We start from the raw sequence: 18163 nt of genomic DNA, 5'->3' as shown, positions 1-18163 counted from the left end.
CAACCTGGCGTCTCTATTTTAGGAGACATTTTTGAAAAAGTAAAGAAAATTCATTCTGGTTAAATGTTCTTAAATAGAAACTTTAATCAAGCACTTTTTTTTGCGCTTCACAAAATAACAGACCCATAAACTCCAATTAGGCTCCAATTATATCAGGTAACCTGGGGTTACTAACTAACACGGCTGTCTCACCTAGAATGTTGACATCGACAGTGGCGGTGGCTCTGCCACTGCTGTTGGTGGCTTCAATGATGTAGGTGCAGGTGTCTCCTCGGGTTGTCTTGGCGATGGCCACGGTGGAGGAGCCGGGCTTGGTGTCGATGGTCACTCTGTCGTCGGGCTGCAGTACCAGGTCGGCCTTGGTCCACTTGACCTTGGGCTCCGGTTTGCCCTTCACCTCTGCGGGGAGCTCTATCTTGCTGCCCGCCTTGGCCGTCAGACCGGCCAGCAGCTTGGCGTCCAGCTGGATCTCTGGCGCCTCTGCAGGGCGACACACGACACAAAAATTCGTAATGCAGGACTACAGAATATTTCTATGTCTTGTTGGATTAACTGTGTTAATGTAGCTGTGTGTGTGTGTGTGTGTGTGTGTGTGTGTGTGTGTGTGTGTGTGTGTGTGTGTGTGTGTGTGCGTGTGCGTGTGCGTGTGCGTGCGTTACCTTTAGGATCAACGGCTTGGATCTCGTCCGTAGCCTTGCAGGGCGAGCTGGCTCCCAGTCTGTTGAGAGCTCTAACGCGGTACGCGTACCACTGACCCTCAATCAGCCCTGTCACCTGGCACCTGCACACAAACACACCAAGAAGCATGTTAACAAGCCGTACACACGAGCTCTGAACATGGACCTAAACAAGGATGCTATACAGTCTCTTCATGAATGATGATGATGAGTTTTTCCGTACTTGAGTTCAGGCACCATGTCGCCACAGGGTTCCCACTTGTCGGTGCCTCTCTGGCAGCGCTCCACGTTGTAGCCCTTGATGCCGGTTCCTCCGTCGTATCGGGGAGGTTCCCACGTCAGGAAGATGCCACTGGCAGACTTGTCTCTCCACTTCAGGCTCTCGGGAGGATCCGGTACGGCTGGAGTGGGAGAGAGTTTATTGAGTTTACGTTTATTGGATTATCTAAAACGGATAAATCCAGCCCTTGATTCTGATTGGCTGATTCCCGTGGTAAAACACATCTAGGAGCGAATGTATCAATATATATCACTGCACCGATGTCTTGTTTAATGTTTACTGAGCTGTACTAAAAGGAAACTCACTGGCAGGAGAGGACACGTTCACGGGGTCCTCGATGTAGGCTGGCTCTCCGGGCCCGCACTTGTTACAGGCTGTGACTCTGAACAGATACTCCTTGCCTTCCACCACGTCTGTCACTGTGAACTCCTGATCTTCAATGCCTGTGATCACCTGAGAGACACAGCAAACATACACAGCTCATTATCATACTGTCCACACATCAACATGTAGGCTTACTGACTCCTGCTTTGATTCTTGTGTGTGTGTGTGTGTGTGTGTGTGTGTGTGTGTGTGTGTGTGTGTGTGTGTGTGTGTGTGTGTGTGTGTGTGTGTGTGTGTGTGGAGTGTACCGTACCTTGACCCAGGTCTTGCGGGACACGTCTCGTTTCTCCACCTGGTAGCCGGTGAGAGGACTTCCTCCATCGTGTTCGGGAGACTCCCAGGTCAGATGGACGTGTTGTCTGGTCACCTCCAGCACCTTGAAGTCCTTAGGAGCGCTGGGACAAGCTGGAGGTCCAACACAATGGTTAGATTCACCACTTAAACCCTATATGGTTGACCATATTAGTCGCTATAGCTGCTCTATAGTAGTGTCTTCTCTGTTTTCTGTTACTGTGGGGAAAGCTTTCACTTTGCGACACGTTGTGAGATTGTTGATCGGCTATTTTCAGCGAAAGCTTTCCCCACAATACCAATGAAGTGGTTAAACAAATCTACAATAGGGCTGCAACTATCCATTACTGTATCTTCTTAGCCATTATTCTATCGATTACCGTTTCGATTAATTGAATTATTTCTTAAAATCACAGCTAAAAGTAAAAACCTTTCTTCTGCAAAGTAATGTTTTACTGTTTTAATGTCCTGAACAGGTTTCGTTTCTGTATTCAAATGTCCTTTTTGTTTCTTTTCCTTAATATTTTATGTAAAGCATATTGAATTGCATTATTGTTGAAATATGCTTAGCTTTCCTTGCCTATGATAGTTTTGATGATAATAATAATATATCATATAAATATGAAGGTTATGGACATACCGATGACGGTGACATCGATCTCTCCGGACACGGAGGTGACGTCGTTCTCCAGGGTCAGCGTGTAGGGTCCCTGGTCGGGACGCACGCTGGGCGACACCATCAGCTCTGTGTAGGTGGACCTGGTCACCATGGTGATGCGCTCGCCGGCCACCAGCTCCTTGTCGCCGAAGGTCCACTTGGCGTTGGGCGTGGGGTAGCCGGTTATGGGGACGCGGATGGTCAGAGGGTGGGGCACGATCACCTCCAGACCGTTCTTGAACGCGCTGAGGTCCAGACTTGGACCGACTGAGGACAGACAAGAGACGAAGGTTGTTATAGTTAATTAAAACTAACAAAATAATTTAACTAGAATATATATTATTTTGTAAGCAACAATTAAAGCGCGGTTGTGTTCTGACCGTGTGTGTCGTCAGCCAGCAGGGGGCCGATGGTGTTGGACGGGTCTGACACGCCAGCTGCGTTCTCTGCCATCACTCTGTAGTTGTACTTGGCTCCATACTTCAGCCCACACACCTACAATGCACACACACATCAATATTAATATACACATGAATGAATGAATGACCCCATCAGAGATATTGAAAGTTCAAAATGTTACACAGTTTTTACAATATGTTTCTATACGGCACTGTATGATTCTACGTGTTCTATCTATGTTGTGTGTGTCTACGTATATGCGTTATATTTTATTATGCTATGTTTCTATACAATATGTCTCAATACATCATGTTTGTATAATAATATACATTACCCTGTAGACGAGGTCCTGACAGAGTCTGGCGTTGCATCGGAGCCACTTGTCGGTTCCCTCCTCATTGCGTTCGATGATGTAGCCGGTGATCATGCTTCCTCCGTTCCTCAGAGGAGTCTCCCATGTCAGCTGGACTGAAGACTTGTTCTGGTCTTCATACACCACGCTCTGAGGTGCACTGGGACGCTCTGCATGGAACACAACATGGTAAAATACTATTAACAACCAAATATTGACTATTACGACTACCAGCACAGGTCATTTTTTCAATTTAATGAAAAGTAGCAGTTTTGGACATACAAGATGTCCACGATCTATCGGAATACAATCAGTACAATGCTGTGATGATGGCGTGACTCACCGATAGGATCCATGATCTTGACCGGATTGGAGGCGGCGCTGGGCTTGCCAATGCCGGCCTTGTTCTCGGCCTTGACTCTGAAGATGTACTCCTTGTTCTCAATGACGTCGTTGACGATGGCGCTGCGCTCGTCCGCCTTGGTGCGCTGGACGGCGGACCACTGCACCGCCGTGCGGTCCCTGAGCTCGATGATGTATCCCGTGATGGGAGAGCCTCCGTCAGACTCCGGGGGGTCGAAGGAAACGGTGCAGCCGAACTTGCTGACGTTCCCCACCGTCACGTTGAGAGGAGCCTCGGGTAGATCTGTCAACACGACACGAGGGACACAGTTTAAATGCTGACCGATGTAGTTGGGGACAGAGCCACCACATAAAGGCCTCTAACAACCTGTTTTCAGGTCAGACTTTAAAGGTTTAATGTCAAAATAAGACATCTGATAACAAACAAATACATTAACAAGCTAACCAAAAAATGGCACCCACCAAACTTGTTCTTGGCCTGTACGGCCTCGTCAGTCTCCACGTTGGGCCCGCTGCCCACTCTGTTGCGAGCGCACACTCTGAAGAAGTAGAAAGAGTCCTTCTGCAGACCGGTCACCGTGTACTCTGGACTGTCGGCCTTGTCTGTGGCCAGCGTCCATGTCTTCCTCTTTGCGTCCCGCCTCTCCACCACGTAGCCCTCCACCTTGCTGCCGCCGTCGCTCTCAGGCTCCTCCCATGCCAGGCTGACCTCGCCGTCAGCCGTGTCGATCACCTGCAGGTTCTTGACCGGTCCGGGAACATCTGGAGACAACACAGAGACAGACACACATGATCAGCCACGAAGTCGCCATCTACAATATTGTTAAGTGTGACTGTGCATGACAAGTACACAAGTGAAGTGAGACAATATTCAGTAGGAATCATAGCATTGTAAATGTATTTTCAAAATGAATACTACTATTCAAGGTCATATTCATAGGCCATACCAATGTATGCTTCATTGAAAAATATGCTCTGTTTCAACTTTGAAATTGAACCATAAATCAAAAATGGGGTCCTAGACTTAAAAAAGGTTTGAGAACCCCTGGTTTAAGATGACTGACCGATGACTTGCAGGTTGAGGTAAGCTTCTCCCTCTCCGTGTTTGTTCTTGATGATGACCTTGTAGCGGCCCTCGTCAGCCTTCTTGGGGTCCTTCAGCCTCAGCTCGGTCTTGTCCGCCGAGGTGTAGACGTTGTCCTTGGACAGGCTCTGCCCATCGAACAGCCAGTCGGCGTCCGCCTGGGGATAGGCGCTGTAGGGCACCGCCATGACGATGGGCCTCCCGGCGTCGGTGACGTAGGTCTGGTCTGTTGTCTTGATCTGTGGCACGGCTGGAGCACAAACACACAGGGAGACAACGTTACAGAACTAATACAATAATACTGACCCTGTGCAGTGGTGGAAAAAGTACTCACATGTTGTACTCAAGTAAAAGTATCAATACTGCAATGTAGAAGTACTCTGTTACAAGTAAAAGTCTGGTGTTCAAAATTTACTTGGTAAAAGTACAAAAGTATTGGTATCAAAATGTACTTTCTAGAAGCAGAGAGAGGACAGCGATGATGAACCTTACCTGCTAGTTCCAGCTTGGCCTTGGCGTCTTTGTCCTTGACCACGAGCCTGTACTCGCCCTGGTCACGGGGCCTGATCTCACACACCTGCAGGCGGTGGATCTTGCCCTCGCTCATCATCTGGTACTTGTCACCCTGCACCACGGTCATGTTGTTCCTCAGCCACTTCACTTCCACTCTGTCTTTGTTGAGCTCCACCTCGAACGTGATGTCCGAGCCTGGGGGCTCAAAGGCGTCCTGCGGAGGTCTGATGATCTCCACTGGGATCTCTGCCGTATTGGGAACCATATAAAAAACAACATTTAGAATACAACCGATGCACTTCTTAGTGTTATTGTATCCATTGAGCCGATACATTTATCAGTCCACATTCTTTTCTTACCGTCAACAAATAGTCTAGCTCTGGATCTCTTCTCATCGACTCCGCAGGCATATTCACATTCATCATCTGGTCTGCACTCCTTAATGCGCAGGAGTGCGTTCTTCCCGTCTCGTTCAAACGTATATCTGGTGAAGTGACAAGTAGATCATTAATAAATACACCCATTCTCTGTACGTATACTGATCAAACATTAGAGGTTTCATGACATTCATTTTCATTTTCTTGTTTTGTTTTATGACCTCAATTACACCCCAAAAAACTTTGAACATTCAGTGAATTTTCTGTGGACTGGGGTTTTCTGAATAATAAGGCAAAAAAAAGTGTTGGGATTGGCCCCTGGACTTTGATGTCTTAGTCCATTAATCCCGCCCCCTCTCCTCCCCTTCCCTCCCCTATCCTTCCCCTTTGGGGGGGCGGAGCAGAGGCAATGATTGATAAAGACTTTTAATGTTTTGTAAATCTGAATGTCATGCAAGCCTCATTATATCCCTATTCTGGACATGTCATAGTAGGCGCAAACTTGTGTGGCTTATCGCTGTATAAACTGTTGTCAGTCCCATCGTGAGACCTACCTGGGTCCTTCTCTGATCTCACGTCCGTTCCTGTACCACTTGACATCAGCCTTCTCCTTGGTCAGCGTGCACAAAAACTCTGCGTCCTCGAACTCTGTGATGGTCTGGTCCGTGAGCTGTGCGGTGAAGTCCGTGGGGGCCTCGCTGATGATCAGCTCGGCCGTGGACTTGTCCGCTCCGGCCACAGCCGTGTACTCGCCCTCGTCGGCCAGTGTGCAGTCCTTGATGGTCAGCGTGTGTTTGTCCTTGTCCACCCGGTAGACGATGCGCTTGCTGATGACGACCTCCTGGCCGCCCTTCATCCACGTCACCTTGGCGTTGAGGATGTTCACCTTGCAGGTGAAGGCCACGGTCTTCTTCTCCTGTGTGTCGATGTCGTCGAGGGGCACCACGATACGCATGCCCTTTGCTACACACACACACACACACACACACACACACACACACACACACACACACAAGTGTTGGTCCCAAGAAGAAATATTGTGCAGTGTCTTAATTTGACCGATTGTTTAAAACCATTAAAGTCTACTATACCAGCCCTGACAAAAAAAAAGTTTTAATGTGGACGCCAGAGAGTTAAACCAGCGATTCTCAACCTGTGGGCCAGGGGCCCACTGGTGGGCCGTGAGGATATTGCAAGTGGGCCCCAAAATAATTGCCAAAAGATCTAAGATCTGAGTGATAAAAATAACAATAATCTTCTTTTTTGCTCACAACTGATAATATCCTAAATTCACTATGAAAAAACAAATGCAGATGCAGATGATGCAAAGTGTTCACATAGAGTATACCTTTGACGCTGAGGTTGCAGGAGCTCTTGGCCTGCTCTCCTCTTTGATTGACCAGGGTGACGGTGTAGACGGCCCCGTCGGCCTGGTTGGACTCTTTGACCCTCAGAGAGAACACGGTGTCCCTCTGGATCATGACGTACTTTCCGCTCTCGAACAGCGGCTCGTCGTTCTTCATCCACTTGGCCTTGGCCTCCGAGTTCACCTCGCAGTTCAGCACGATCTCACTTCCCTCTGGGACCTCTGTGTCCTTCAGAGGAGTGACCACCCTCAGTTGCTCTGCACCAATGGGAAAACACACGTTTATATACAGGTACGGGTAGTACAAAGGTTATGCGAAAAGGATAACACAATAAGGAAACAAGCCCCGGTGGGGGGGGCTTGTTTCCATTGTGGTCCATTGTACTCAATTCATCAGTATGATGAATTGAGTTTGGGAAATGGGTTTGGGGCATGTGCAGGGGAGAAATGAGTGGTGCATTGGGAAAAGGATGCTGAAGATGGTAAGAGGAGAAGAAGAGGAAGACCAAAGAGGAGGTTTGTGGATTCAATGAGAGAGAAACATGCAGGTGGCTGGAGTGACAGAGGAAGACGCAGAGAACAAAACAACACAATAACAATGACAACAACAACAATAACAATACAATAACAATACAATGAAATACAATACAATACAATACAATGTAATGTAATGCAATAAAATACAATACAAAACATATGGGAATAAAGCTCAGTAGAATCATAAGGTATATTTATAGAGAAAGGAGGGGTGGGGGCGGGGGTGGAAAGGAAACTTCATAATATGAGTAAAAGTTTCGGACATGTTATGTCCAAAACTCGAAAGTAGGAAAAGTTACAGATCTACAAGCTCAGAGGTTAGAAGGTTTGGGGTAGTTATAGGATGGGTAAATGCAGAGGAAGAATTTCACGTATGTGCATATATATTCAATCCGTGAACGCATCTGTGTCATTTTAGATTTGAGCTATAGCCATTATTTTATACTTTGGCTATATAGCAGATATACAAGCTCATAGCGCGGCACCAAGTGTGAAATTTGTGCAAATCTTTGAATATATATATTTTATATAGCCAAAGAAATCTAAAATGACACAGGTGCTTTATATATACGTATACAGAGACAAGAAACACGCCAAGGAGTGGGGACTAAATAGAAGAAAATAAAGATAACACAAGAGGTTGAGATGGTATGGACATGTGCAGAGGAGAGATGAGGGGTACATTGGGAAAAGGAGGCTGAAGATGGAACTGCCAGGTAAGAGGAGAAGAGGAAGGCCAAATAGGAGGTTTTAGGGATTCAGTGAGAGGAGGACATGCAGGTGACTGAGGACAGAGGACGATGCAGATGGAAACAGATGATCCGCTGTGGGCGACTCCGACGGGAAGTAACCGGAAGAAGAAGAAGAAGAAGAGAAACAAAGTAACATTCTTAGAAGAAAATGGAGATTTGACTTCAATTTTAAACTGAGACATACCAAATACGGTGAGGTCAGCGCTGGCTCTGGTGGTGCCGATGAGGACCACGTAGCTGCCCTTGTCCTGCGACTCGCACCTCTGGATGACCAGAGCGCGTTTCTTTCCCTCGCTCCTTATCTGGTACTTGTCTCCTTCCTGGAGCTCCTGGTTGTCCTTGTGCCAGGTCACCTCGTAGGTGTCCTTGGACACGGAGCAGACAAACTCGGCCGTGTTTCCCTCCACTACCTCCTGGCTCTGGGGCCTGGAGATGAACTCAGCAGCGAGCTCTATACAGGCAGGAAGAGGACAAGAAGAACACATCATCATCATCACACCATTTAGATTATTACTAAATCTACAAGCTCACAACGCATCGCATTGACGGGACACGCCGTGAGCGTGTAGATCTGCTATTATTGTGACAATATGATATGAGGTCAAGTTGTGATTTCAGTGAATGAATATAATGATTTGTTTTAAAACTGCATAACAACTGAAGTGCTTCACACGAGCCCATTGTTGTCATTGCAAGAGCTGTGATTTGGTCTATTGTTGATTTGTCATTCATCTACAGATCAATGAATTGTAGGTAATTTTATACAGTAGCATGGCTTTCATCTTCATTGACACTGTGGTAACAGAGTCAATCAGCTGTCATTCTGTGTGACTAAGTTCAACTGAGAGGTGTGGGAGTTGCCACACACTCTTCTAGGGCACCAGGCCCCCCTTCAGGGGGGGTGGGGGGATCGGGGGGATCAGGCCCCCCTTCAGGGGGGGTGGGGGTGGGAGGGGATCAAAGGGGGGAGGGGGGTTGCTCTAGAGAGGTGTGTGAGTTGTCACTCATTAGACTGAAATGGGGCCTGAATACACAGGAAGAACATCTGTGGATTCGCATCATCTGATGTGTGATCAGGCATACAGATTATCTGCTTAAATGTTTGCATTATTCAAATATGATGACTTCATAATGTTAATGATGACATTTGACCCTATACATAACATTTGTAATGTTTTTCAACTGCACTGACAAACAAAGATTTCTACATCTGAGAGCGTGAGAACATGCGTACAGTACATGTGCGTGCTCGTGTGCATATGTGTGTGTGCACGTGTTCTTGTGCGTACCATTAATTTTCAGCGTTCCGGTGGTTTGTGCCTGGGACGGCAGTCTGCAGTGGTATTCTCCAGCGTCGTCCATCTTCAAGTCCTTAATAATGAGGATTCTCCTCTTGCCGTCGCTAATCATCTCGTACCTTCCTCCCTCCGGCAGCTCCTGGTCTCCTTTAAACCAGGTGACCTCTGTCGCGGGGTTGGACACCTCGCAGATCAGCTTGATGCTGTCTGTCTCCATTCCCTCGGTGTTGGCTATGTTCTTGGAGAACCTCGTCTCCTCCTCGACGACAGTGAGCATGCCGGAGGATTTGTTTGTCTTGGCGTCGCATTCGTACTCGGCTTCGTCGTCGAACACAGACTTGTGCACAATGAGCACGTGTTTAAAGCCGTCTGCGATCATTTCATATTTCTTCCCTTTTCTGATTTCACTTCCATCCTTAAACCAGCGCACCTACCGACACAACGAGTCAAAGTTAAAGGTTTTGCAAGTCAATAACATGAATATGAATGAATTAATGAATGAATATTAATCTGTTAAAAGATTACAAGTCAATAAATAACATGAATATGAATGAATGGATATTAATCTGTTTATTTTTCTCACACTGAAAAATAAACGGTCAAGATATAACTGATATGTTCAGTTATATCAGTAATGTTATCAGCAATCAATTACTAAGTCATGGCTAACATTACCCAGTGTCAGTGGTGTCAAGTAGAAAAGCTAAATTATTTTTAATTAGGATGTGAACATACCTTCCTGTCACCTATTGTGACAGATGTTAGTTACACTGACAATGTTGGTTACTTGTTCACATGTCGTTATTTAGATTTGTGTTTGCTTGACCACAAATGCTCTAACAATGTTATTTAGATTAGAATGATGTTTAGGCAGATGCTAGGTTTGATGTTTACCTGGTATCCTAGCTTCTTTGTGGCACTTAATTGTTTTTATATGCACTCTATTGACTTAACTGTTTACCCTGCTGTTTGTCGTCAAGGGTTCATGTCATTTGCTCTGTTTTTGCCCATATGTAAGTTGCTCTGCATCTGCTAAATGCCTAAATTGTAAATGGTGCTGTGAAGTGCAACATGAGGTGATATTCATTCATATACTTAGGAAGTCACAAATAACGTGGCTATGTCGACGAGCTTACCTTGACATTCTCTCTGGACAGTTCACATTCAAACCTGGCAGATTCCTTCTCTCTGACCTCCACGTCATGGAGAGGTTTTCCGAAGTCTACATGTGGAGCTGTCAATCACATGCAGGAGTTCAGAGTGTTAGATGACATCAGCAGCAGGTGACAGCAGGACACCACAGGAGGTCTCAGCTCCAAAGTCACAAGTCAACTTCACACTTTCAAGTTTCAACACAACATTTGATTTCTTGGAAGCCAATGGCATTTAATAATAATAATAATAATAATAATATAATTTTGGTCTTATATTTTGTCCTAGTCAGTGGTGGAAAAAGTAAAAGTATCAATACTGCAATGTAGAACTACTCTGTTACAAGTAAAAAAGTCCGGAATTCAAAATTGACTTGAGTAAAAGTACAAAAGTATTGGTATCAAAATATACTTAAAATACAAAAGTAAAAGTACTCATTATGCAATGCCCCATTTCACAAGATTTCAAATGTTTTTGAAATCTCTTGAAAATAGCAGATCTACAAGCATTGTGAGCTTATAGATCAGCTATTTTCAAATGGCCGAGATGTATATAGGGCTGAAGTGGTTAATGTATGTTTTGCAATAATAATCAAAATCTACAAAGTAACTAGTAACTAAAGTTTTCAAATAATTGCAGTGGATTAAAAGTACAATATTTGCCTCTGAGATGTAGTGGAGTAGAAGTAAAAGTACTGACAATTGGAAATACTCCGATAAAGTAAAAAATACCTAAAAATTGTACTTTAGTGCAGTACTTGATTAATGTACTTAGTTACTTTACATGTCCCAGTACATTTGCATACATATGAAATTCGATCTCCACATTTACCCAGCCTAACTACCAGGAAAAGTGAATGTTATTAATACAGCACCCTATGAGCAGTTGGAGGTTAAGTGTCTTGCTCAAGGACACTTCGACACATAGACTAGAGCTGGGATGCGAACCAGGGACCTTCTGTTTCCCAGATGGCCTCTCTACCCACTCAGCCAAGGCTAATAAAAAAACAACTGCACCTAATTTGCAAGCGTTTGTAAAAATAGAAAGTACTGCAGGTGACTTTCAAAAAAGTGACATGTCTTCATCTTTTTCAGGCTGGTGTGATAGATACTACTGATAAATCATTATGAATTATTGTCGTGTTTTCTGTCTTAAAGGAGCACTTCACCCATTTTCAACCATATCTTCATGTAATCGGCCCTCACTAATGCTCATTACAAGATGGCACCATTTATGTCTATTCAGTCTGTGTCTCAGAGGAGGGCTTGCGGACAGTTCACAAACCTGCATATCAATGACATCATCGATAGGCAGGTTTGATCATTTCAAACAAGATTTGATTTTTTTTTATTTAAAAAAAATAATAATCTAAAACAATGACTTCTATTTCAGCCTGCTAACCTTCCAGAAAGAGAAAGGCTGTAGTTTCTATCATCGATGGGGATTGGGAATCCCCATCGATGATGTCACTGGGATTAGGTTTCCGAACTGTCCACAGTCCACCAATGAGACGCAGAGTAAAGCTAAATTTCTTATAATGAGCAAGAAAATGGGAGTGAAAGTAGTCCTTTGACGTAAAACACCTTGAGCTGAATGGTACAGTACATGAAAGGTGCCTGTAAACTGTAACTATCGTACAGTTTATGTATTTTTTGCTCTAGTAAAGCAGATAGAATGGTGTACGTACGTATGACATCCAGGAAGCAGGACGTCTTAAAGTCCTTTGCGTCGCAGGTGTAGGTTCGGGCGTCATCCACGGTGCAGTTGTGGATGAGCAAGGCTCTCTTACGGCCGTCGGCCACTATGTCGTACTTCTTGGCCTTAATGCGGACCTCCTGTCCGTCCTTCAGCCACTGGACCACGGCGTTCTCCCTGGACACCTCGCACTCCAGAGTGGCCGTGGCCTCCTCCTCGGCCGTCTGGTCCTCCAGAGGTTTGGTGAACTCCACCGGCGGTTCTGAATGCCGTGAACGTACGGGTATATATACGGTTAGTCACGGTTTGAGTGTGTTAACAGATGGACTACCTCAGTGGGGGTCCAGGGGGGACCCCACTGAGGCCCAGGGGTCCTTGAAGGGGATCCGGGGGTGGTCCCCATGCAGCGAAATGAGGGACAGTTTAACCACTTTAACTCAATTTGATCTAAAATAGCGGATCTAAAATCGTCAATTAAAACTGTCTGTATGTAGTTGTCTTAATGGATGATGTTGATTTAAAAATGATAACATGATGTTTATTTTATCAGTGAAATCTTACAGAATAAGCTTTTGTCAGCAAATAAACCAAAATCAAAACAAACAACAACAAAAAAGGACAATTTGGCAGACATATAAACAAAATATATATACTGTATATATTTTTGAAAAAAGGACAAAATTAAAATGCACATAGATATCGAAAGACATAAGCATAGCACATATTCTTTACATAGAGATATGTAAAGAACAAAACAGACCTAAACAGGCAGTAATTCAACATGTATATATAAATATAAACATATATAAACAATAAAATATAATACTGTGTGATATGGTGGGTTGCTCTCTGTGCTGTAGTGCGACTAGACTGCTGTGTGCTTGTAGCCTATGACTAATAACCATGAAGTAACTTCCTTCATAGTAAATGTAATTTGTAGTGTGACAGGGACACTGTAGTTATAGCAGAGACTGAAGTTAACTGTTAAGCTGTGGTGCACTGATCGTGCTCGTGGTGCGCCGAATAAACGCTTGCGTGGATTCGCCGGGCGCGCGAACACACCCGATAGTGTGCGATTAATGTTGAGGGGGGCCCTTTGATTTGGTGTAGCCCCCCATGGCCCTGAGAGACCTGGATCCGGGGCTGGTCAGATTGGAGAATCCACGGACCAATGTGAAAGACTTACCAGAGGAACCAGCAGAAGCCTTAGATGACTTGACATGACTTGCATGGCAAGGCATGTCAAATCATTGAGCATACACCTCCAGAAAATGCTGCATAATGCTGTTGATTGCTCCCTAGCCTCACTAGTTCACTAGTAGGAGGTGTGCATGAATATGTCAGCAGAAAATTGGGATGAGGACATGGATTGATGATGATGGAGTCCTCAATGCATATTTCAAGCCTGGTCTCATTTAATATTTCACTCTGTGTGGTGAATGCTGATAATCTATTACTAAGCACATTTGTAGCTTTTGTGTAAAAGTAAATTGATAGTAAATTGTTTAATAACCAAACTTGCTTGACTTTGCTTGGGTAAAAAAATAAGGTTGTTTTCAGGTAATTGTACCCCTAATGTTGAGACCTGGTATTATCTGATGGTTGTATGTGAAAAGACACCCTACATCTTTTTTTCAGAAGCCGAGATAAACACTTCTTTGGGTGATGCTGAGACATTAAGGCCCCAAATATCAACCTCTGAATTGACCTGAGATCCACTAAGTAAACATAATAGAATGTAATTTGGATGACACTAGGGAGCACATAAAACGTTGGATGATTACTATTGCAATTTTCCCTGGGTCAAACTTGACTGGACTAGTTGTGGACACCCTACACCAACGATAATACTCCTTCTATTCACTCCATTCTGTTCACTGTATTTGGGTGTGATTCTTGACACTTTTGGTCTAAAACCACTTTCCCTCTGTGAGAAGAGATTTAAATGTTAAATGAGCAGTGAATCTCAAAGGGATCGTTGAAAGGGTTCCAAATGGCCACCTTACAGCTCTGTAAGCTCTGAGAGTGTGCACATGGGAAAGCAAATGGACCCTTACCATTTGGTTCCATTTGAACACTCTCAGAGTATTCAATAAAGAATTCAATCCATCAAAAGATGACGTACCTCCCACTATGAGTTGAGCTTCTGTCTGGAAGTCCTTTGCCACCAGTTTCAGCTCCCCGGCCTCTTCCAGTTTCACATCCCTCAGTGTTAGACTGTGTTTCTTTCCATCCATCCTGACCACCACCTGTGCAAATCAGAAACATTGATAAATCAGCTGCTGCATGGGGTCCTGACAGGCCTGGCCCTCGGGGGTCAGTGTGCTGTAAATGAACACAGGCAGCTGGTTTAGCTAGGGCTACATTTAAACCCTGCCGTGTGCTATCTGACTCCACACAGCTCCTAGAAGGAGCTACACCACTTTACCAGACGCTCTCTCTCTGCTCAAAGAGCAGGCCGTATTTCACCAACAGTACAGCAGTGACCCTGTTTTAACCAGTGGTATAAAGTAACTAATTACATTAAACTCAAGTGCTGTACTTAAGGACAATTTTGAGGTACTTTCACTTTACTAGAGTATTTCCAATTGTCTATACTTTTACTTCTACTCCACTACATCTCAGAGCCAAATATTGTACTTTAATTCTTTAATTATTTGAAAACTTTAGTTACTAGTTACTTTGCAGATATAAATTATTACATCATAAAACATACATTAACCACTTTAGCCCTATTTTATACCTCGGCTATTTGAAAATAGACGATCTAAGCTCACAATGCATGTGACCTTGTAGATCTGCTGTTTTCAAACATTTTAGTACTTTTACTTTTGGTACTTTAAGTACATTTTGATACCAATACTTTTGCACTTTCACTGAAGTAAATTTTTAAATCCGCACTTTTACTTGTAACAGAGTACTTCTACATTGCAGTATTGATACTTTTACTTAAGTAAACATTTGAGTACTTTTTCCACCACTGCACACCACTTTACCAGACGCTCCGTCTCTGCTCAAAGAGCAGGCCGTATTTCACCAACAGCACAGCAGTGACCCTGTTTTGACTCCATGTACTCCACGTACTTCAGCAGAAGTACAGTTCTTTAACCTAAGCTTCTGCAAGCGTTTTATTGAAACCATGCAGCATCACTCCCAGCAGGGAGTCTGTTTGAACAGCAACAATAACAGAGACAGACTTTCTTAAGCCTAAGATCACTTTCACGGCCACTAAGGAGCCCATATTAAAACCAGAGGTTTAGTAAGACCTAAGACTTCTAATTGAAACAAGTACCTAGGATAGTATATAGGACACAATATATACATTGGACTTTTAGAACAGTTTAAACTGAAACTTGAGCCAGGGTTTCTGATGATGTGAACTGTAGCTGCTAGAAACCATGAACTGTCTATGTAAAATACATGTCTACATACATGCATTTGTTTTGTGCATACAGTACACGCTTCATTTCAGGCTCCAATCTATCACAACGTCGCTTTGTATAGGTTTGTAAGGTGACTATACAGCTGTACAAATGATTATAAAACATCCCAGTGCATCACTTCTACAAGTGAGCTTGCATATTGGCTATTTTTGCTATTCGGCTTCCGAACAAGTACATAGTGGTTAACCTCTAAAGACCAGCACATATACACCAGCGAAAATGGCAGCACTAACCAGTTAGAAAAGACATCATTCAAATGAATTGTGGCAGAACAGTGGGACAGCCTGCGTGTTGACACGTGTAACATGCAACAAAATAATGTCTTGCACAACTGCTCAGGCCCAGAAAAGCTCACTGCGGCCTTCAGAGCCTATAGCTATCACATTACAGGCCATCATCGAAATAATCCTTCATTATGATGTGGGATATACGCATGCTGGCATGATGGCCTTTTCAACACCGTTTCAATACCACAATTACTCCCAATTTTAACGCAGCACATTCTGATGTTTAAACATTAAGAGCGTCAAAGAGCTCTTGTTGCCACCTGCCCTGCTCTTGGGAGCAGTTAAAAATAACCGGGAGAACGCTTGCTGGGCAGAAAAGCCCTCCTGCGTTATCTCAAAACCCAGATCAAATGCTCAGCTGGAATCCCAATCCTCACAGTACCTTATATGAAGACAGAGCATGGAGCAACGCACACTGATTCAACAATAAACTAAACGTTATTATTATTTAAGACAATGTAATCATGCATGCATAATCTCAGTTTGCATTAATCCCACAGCAGACAGGGACTGGGTTTATGAAGTTATGAGGAATATTTGGAATGCTCTTTTAAAATAAAGGCCTCATGTTGATATTGATCAAGGCTCAGGTGTACATTACAGGAAGTGTTTATTGATATCATAAAGCAGTGGTTCTCAACGTGGGGTCCGGGGACCCCTTGGGGTCCATGGGAGTTACAGGTATGTAACTTTGGGAGTACAAAAATGGAACCAAGTGGACCCTTAGGGGTCCATTTGGTTCCATTTGTATACACTCAGAGTTAAAATTACATTGAGTTAAATCTACATTTTACAGTGCAGATCTGGGTCTCAAAGATATATAGATATAAAGACTTATCACACTGGGGGTCCTTGAAATTAAACAGGTTGAGAATCACATGCCATAAAGAGTTTAAGTGTAAGATTGTTGTCAAAGTGCAGGGTGTGTGTGTGTGTGTGTGTGTGTGTGTGTGTGTGTGTGTGTGTGTGTGTGTGTGTGTGTGTGTGTGTGTCTGCCTGCAGACTGTTGCTGCAGTGTTGGATTGTGTAAGTTTGCGGCACTTACTCTGTCACTTGGTTCCAGCTTGGTACCCCCAAGGAACCACTCGACAGGGATGTCTTCGTAAGACAGCTCACAGTCGAAGGTGGCTGTCTCCCCGGCGGTCACGACCACATCGCACAGGGGCCTCTGTATGCCGATCACCCGGGCTTCAGAATCGGGAGAAGACATGGTTAGTCCCCCCGAAAAAAAGCGGCTCTCAAAAAGAGCAGAGAAAAGTTAATCCTTTTTAGTGACTAATAATCCTCATGGTTTGGTTGGTTTAGAGTTGAGTCTGGAGGCAGGCCACTGAAAGCCCTCAGCACAACTGAGAGAGAGCCTCTGGGACAGGGACACTTGGCAGTAGGGACCCTAGCTCATTAGCATACGGCCCGACACCTCAATGTAAATGGTCAGCGCAGCACGGCCAGGGAGGGGGTCAGGCCCTCCCCCCTGCCAATCACTGACGGTTCTAGATAAGGCATGTCGATTCTAAAATAACCCAGGGGCCCGATTGGCCGAGAGCCCACCCCTGCCAAACCGACGGGGGCCCCCCCCCAATCTGTCCCTGTCAATCACCTACGCTGGAATTCACCAGGAAAAGCAGAATGACGTTTGGTAACGTTCAGAAGTTACCAAACAAAAAACACACCTGCTTACATCACTTCCTGTTTTATAACTGCAAGTTATAAGGACCGTATAACCAACATACATAAGGTCGTTATGTGTGTTGGCGCAGGCATAAGGGCTGACTGACTGATAACTGTCCGGAATGTGAGTGCGGATTAACAAGATCCCTCAAGTATTTACAACAAGCTGCCTCACATAGCTGATTAGCAGTGGTGGAATACTTCACTACATCTCAGTACCGTTTTACTCCACTACAATTATTATACAATAGATTTACGGCCCTACCTTGCCCCTTATCCCTAAACGTATTAGCCATATTTTACTATTTTTAAAAAACATTTTAAAATAGTACAACTAGCTGTAGATCGGCTAGTTGAACTATTTTAAAATGTTTTAGTAAAAAAGGGCAAAAAACTTCAGGGATAAGGGTTAAGGCGGGACCTTAGTTTATTAATGCAAAACATACATGAACTAATAGAGACATTTTATACTTTGGCTGTTCGAAAACAGCTGATCTACAATCTCTATATTTCTCTTAAAAAAAATGTTGTCACTACTTTTACTTTGGTACTGTAGGCATATTTTGATGCCAATATTTTTGTACTTT

General features: G+C 44.2%; 1 protein-coding gene across 7 annotated transcripts in view; it reads right to left on the bottom strand.

Annotated features, from left to right (window-relative positions):
- Positions 1-18163, bottom strand: part of LOC311065027 (titin-like) — a 223490-nt gene that overhangs the window by 88967 nt on the left and 116360 nt on the right. For 6 of the 7 annotated variants that reach the window (XM_084085185.1, XM_084085191.1, XM_084085190.1 and 3 more), the window contains 21 exons: positions 16954-17096; positions 14304-14427; positions 12171-12440; positions 10468-10565; positions 9323-9761; positions 8218-8484; positions 6727-7002; positions 5933-6341; positions 5361-5485; positions 4981-5247; positions 4469-4738; positions 3867-4166; positions 3385-3687; positions 3024-3211; positions 2671-2785; positions 2273-2557; positions 1595-1746; positions 1263-1410; positions 901-1078; positions 660-781; positions 193-480 (listed from right to left, as the gene is read on the bottom strand). In XM_084085185.1, coding sequence (XP_083941311.1) covers positions 193-480; positions 660-781; positions 901-1078; positions 1263-1410; positions 1595-1746; positions 2273-2557; positions 2671-2785; positions 3024-3211; positions 3385-3687; positions 3867-4166; positions 4469-4738; positions 4981-5247; positions 5361-5485; positions 5933-6341; positions 6727-7002; positions 8218-8484; positions 9323-9761; positions 10468-10565; positions 12171-12440; positions 14304-14427; positions 16954-17096 — 4767 coding nt within the window. The remainder of the gene's footprint in view (positions 1-192; positions 481-659; positions 782-900; positions 1079-1262; positions 1411-1594; positions 1747-2272; positions 2558-2670; positions 2786-3023; positions 3212-3384; positions 3688-3866; positions 4167-4468; positions 4739-4980; positions 5248-5360; positions 5486-5932; positions 6342-6726; positions 7003-8217; positions 8485-9322; positions 9762-10467; positions 10566-12170; positions 12441-14303; positions 14428-16953; positions 17097-18163) is intronic. The other variant, XM_084085189.1, reaches the window with a different exon arrangement.

The sequence above is a fragment of the Gymnoscopelus microlampas genome (genome assembly GCF_963454915.1).
Source record: "Gymnoscopelus microlampas genome assembly, chromosome: 17".
Classification (NCBI taxonomy): domain Eukaryota; kingdom Metazoa; phylum Chordata; class Actinopteri; order Myctophiformes; family Myctophidae; genus Gymnoscopelus; species Gymnoscopelus microlampas.
Note: the sequence above shows the minus strand (reverse complement) of the source record. Positions and strands in the feature narration are given on the sequence as shown.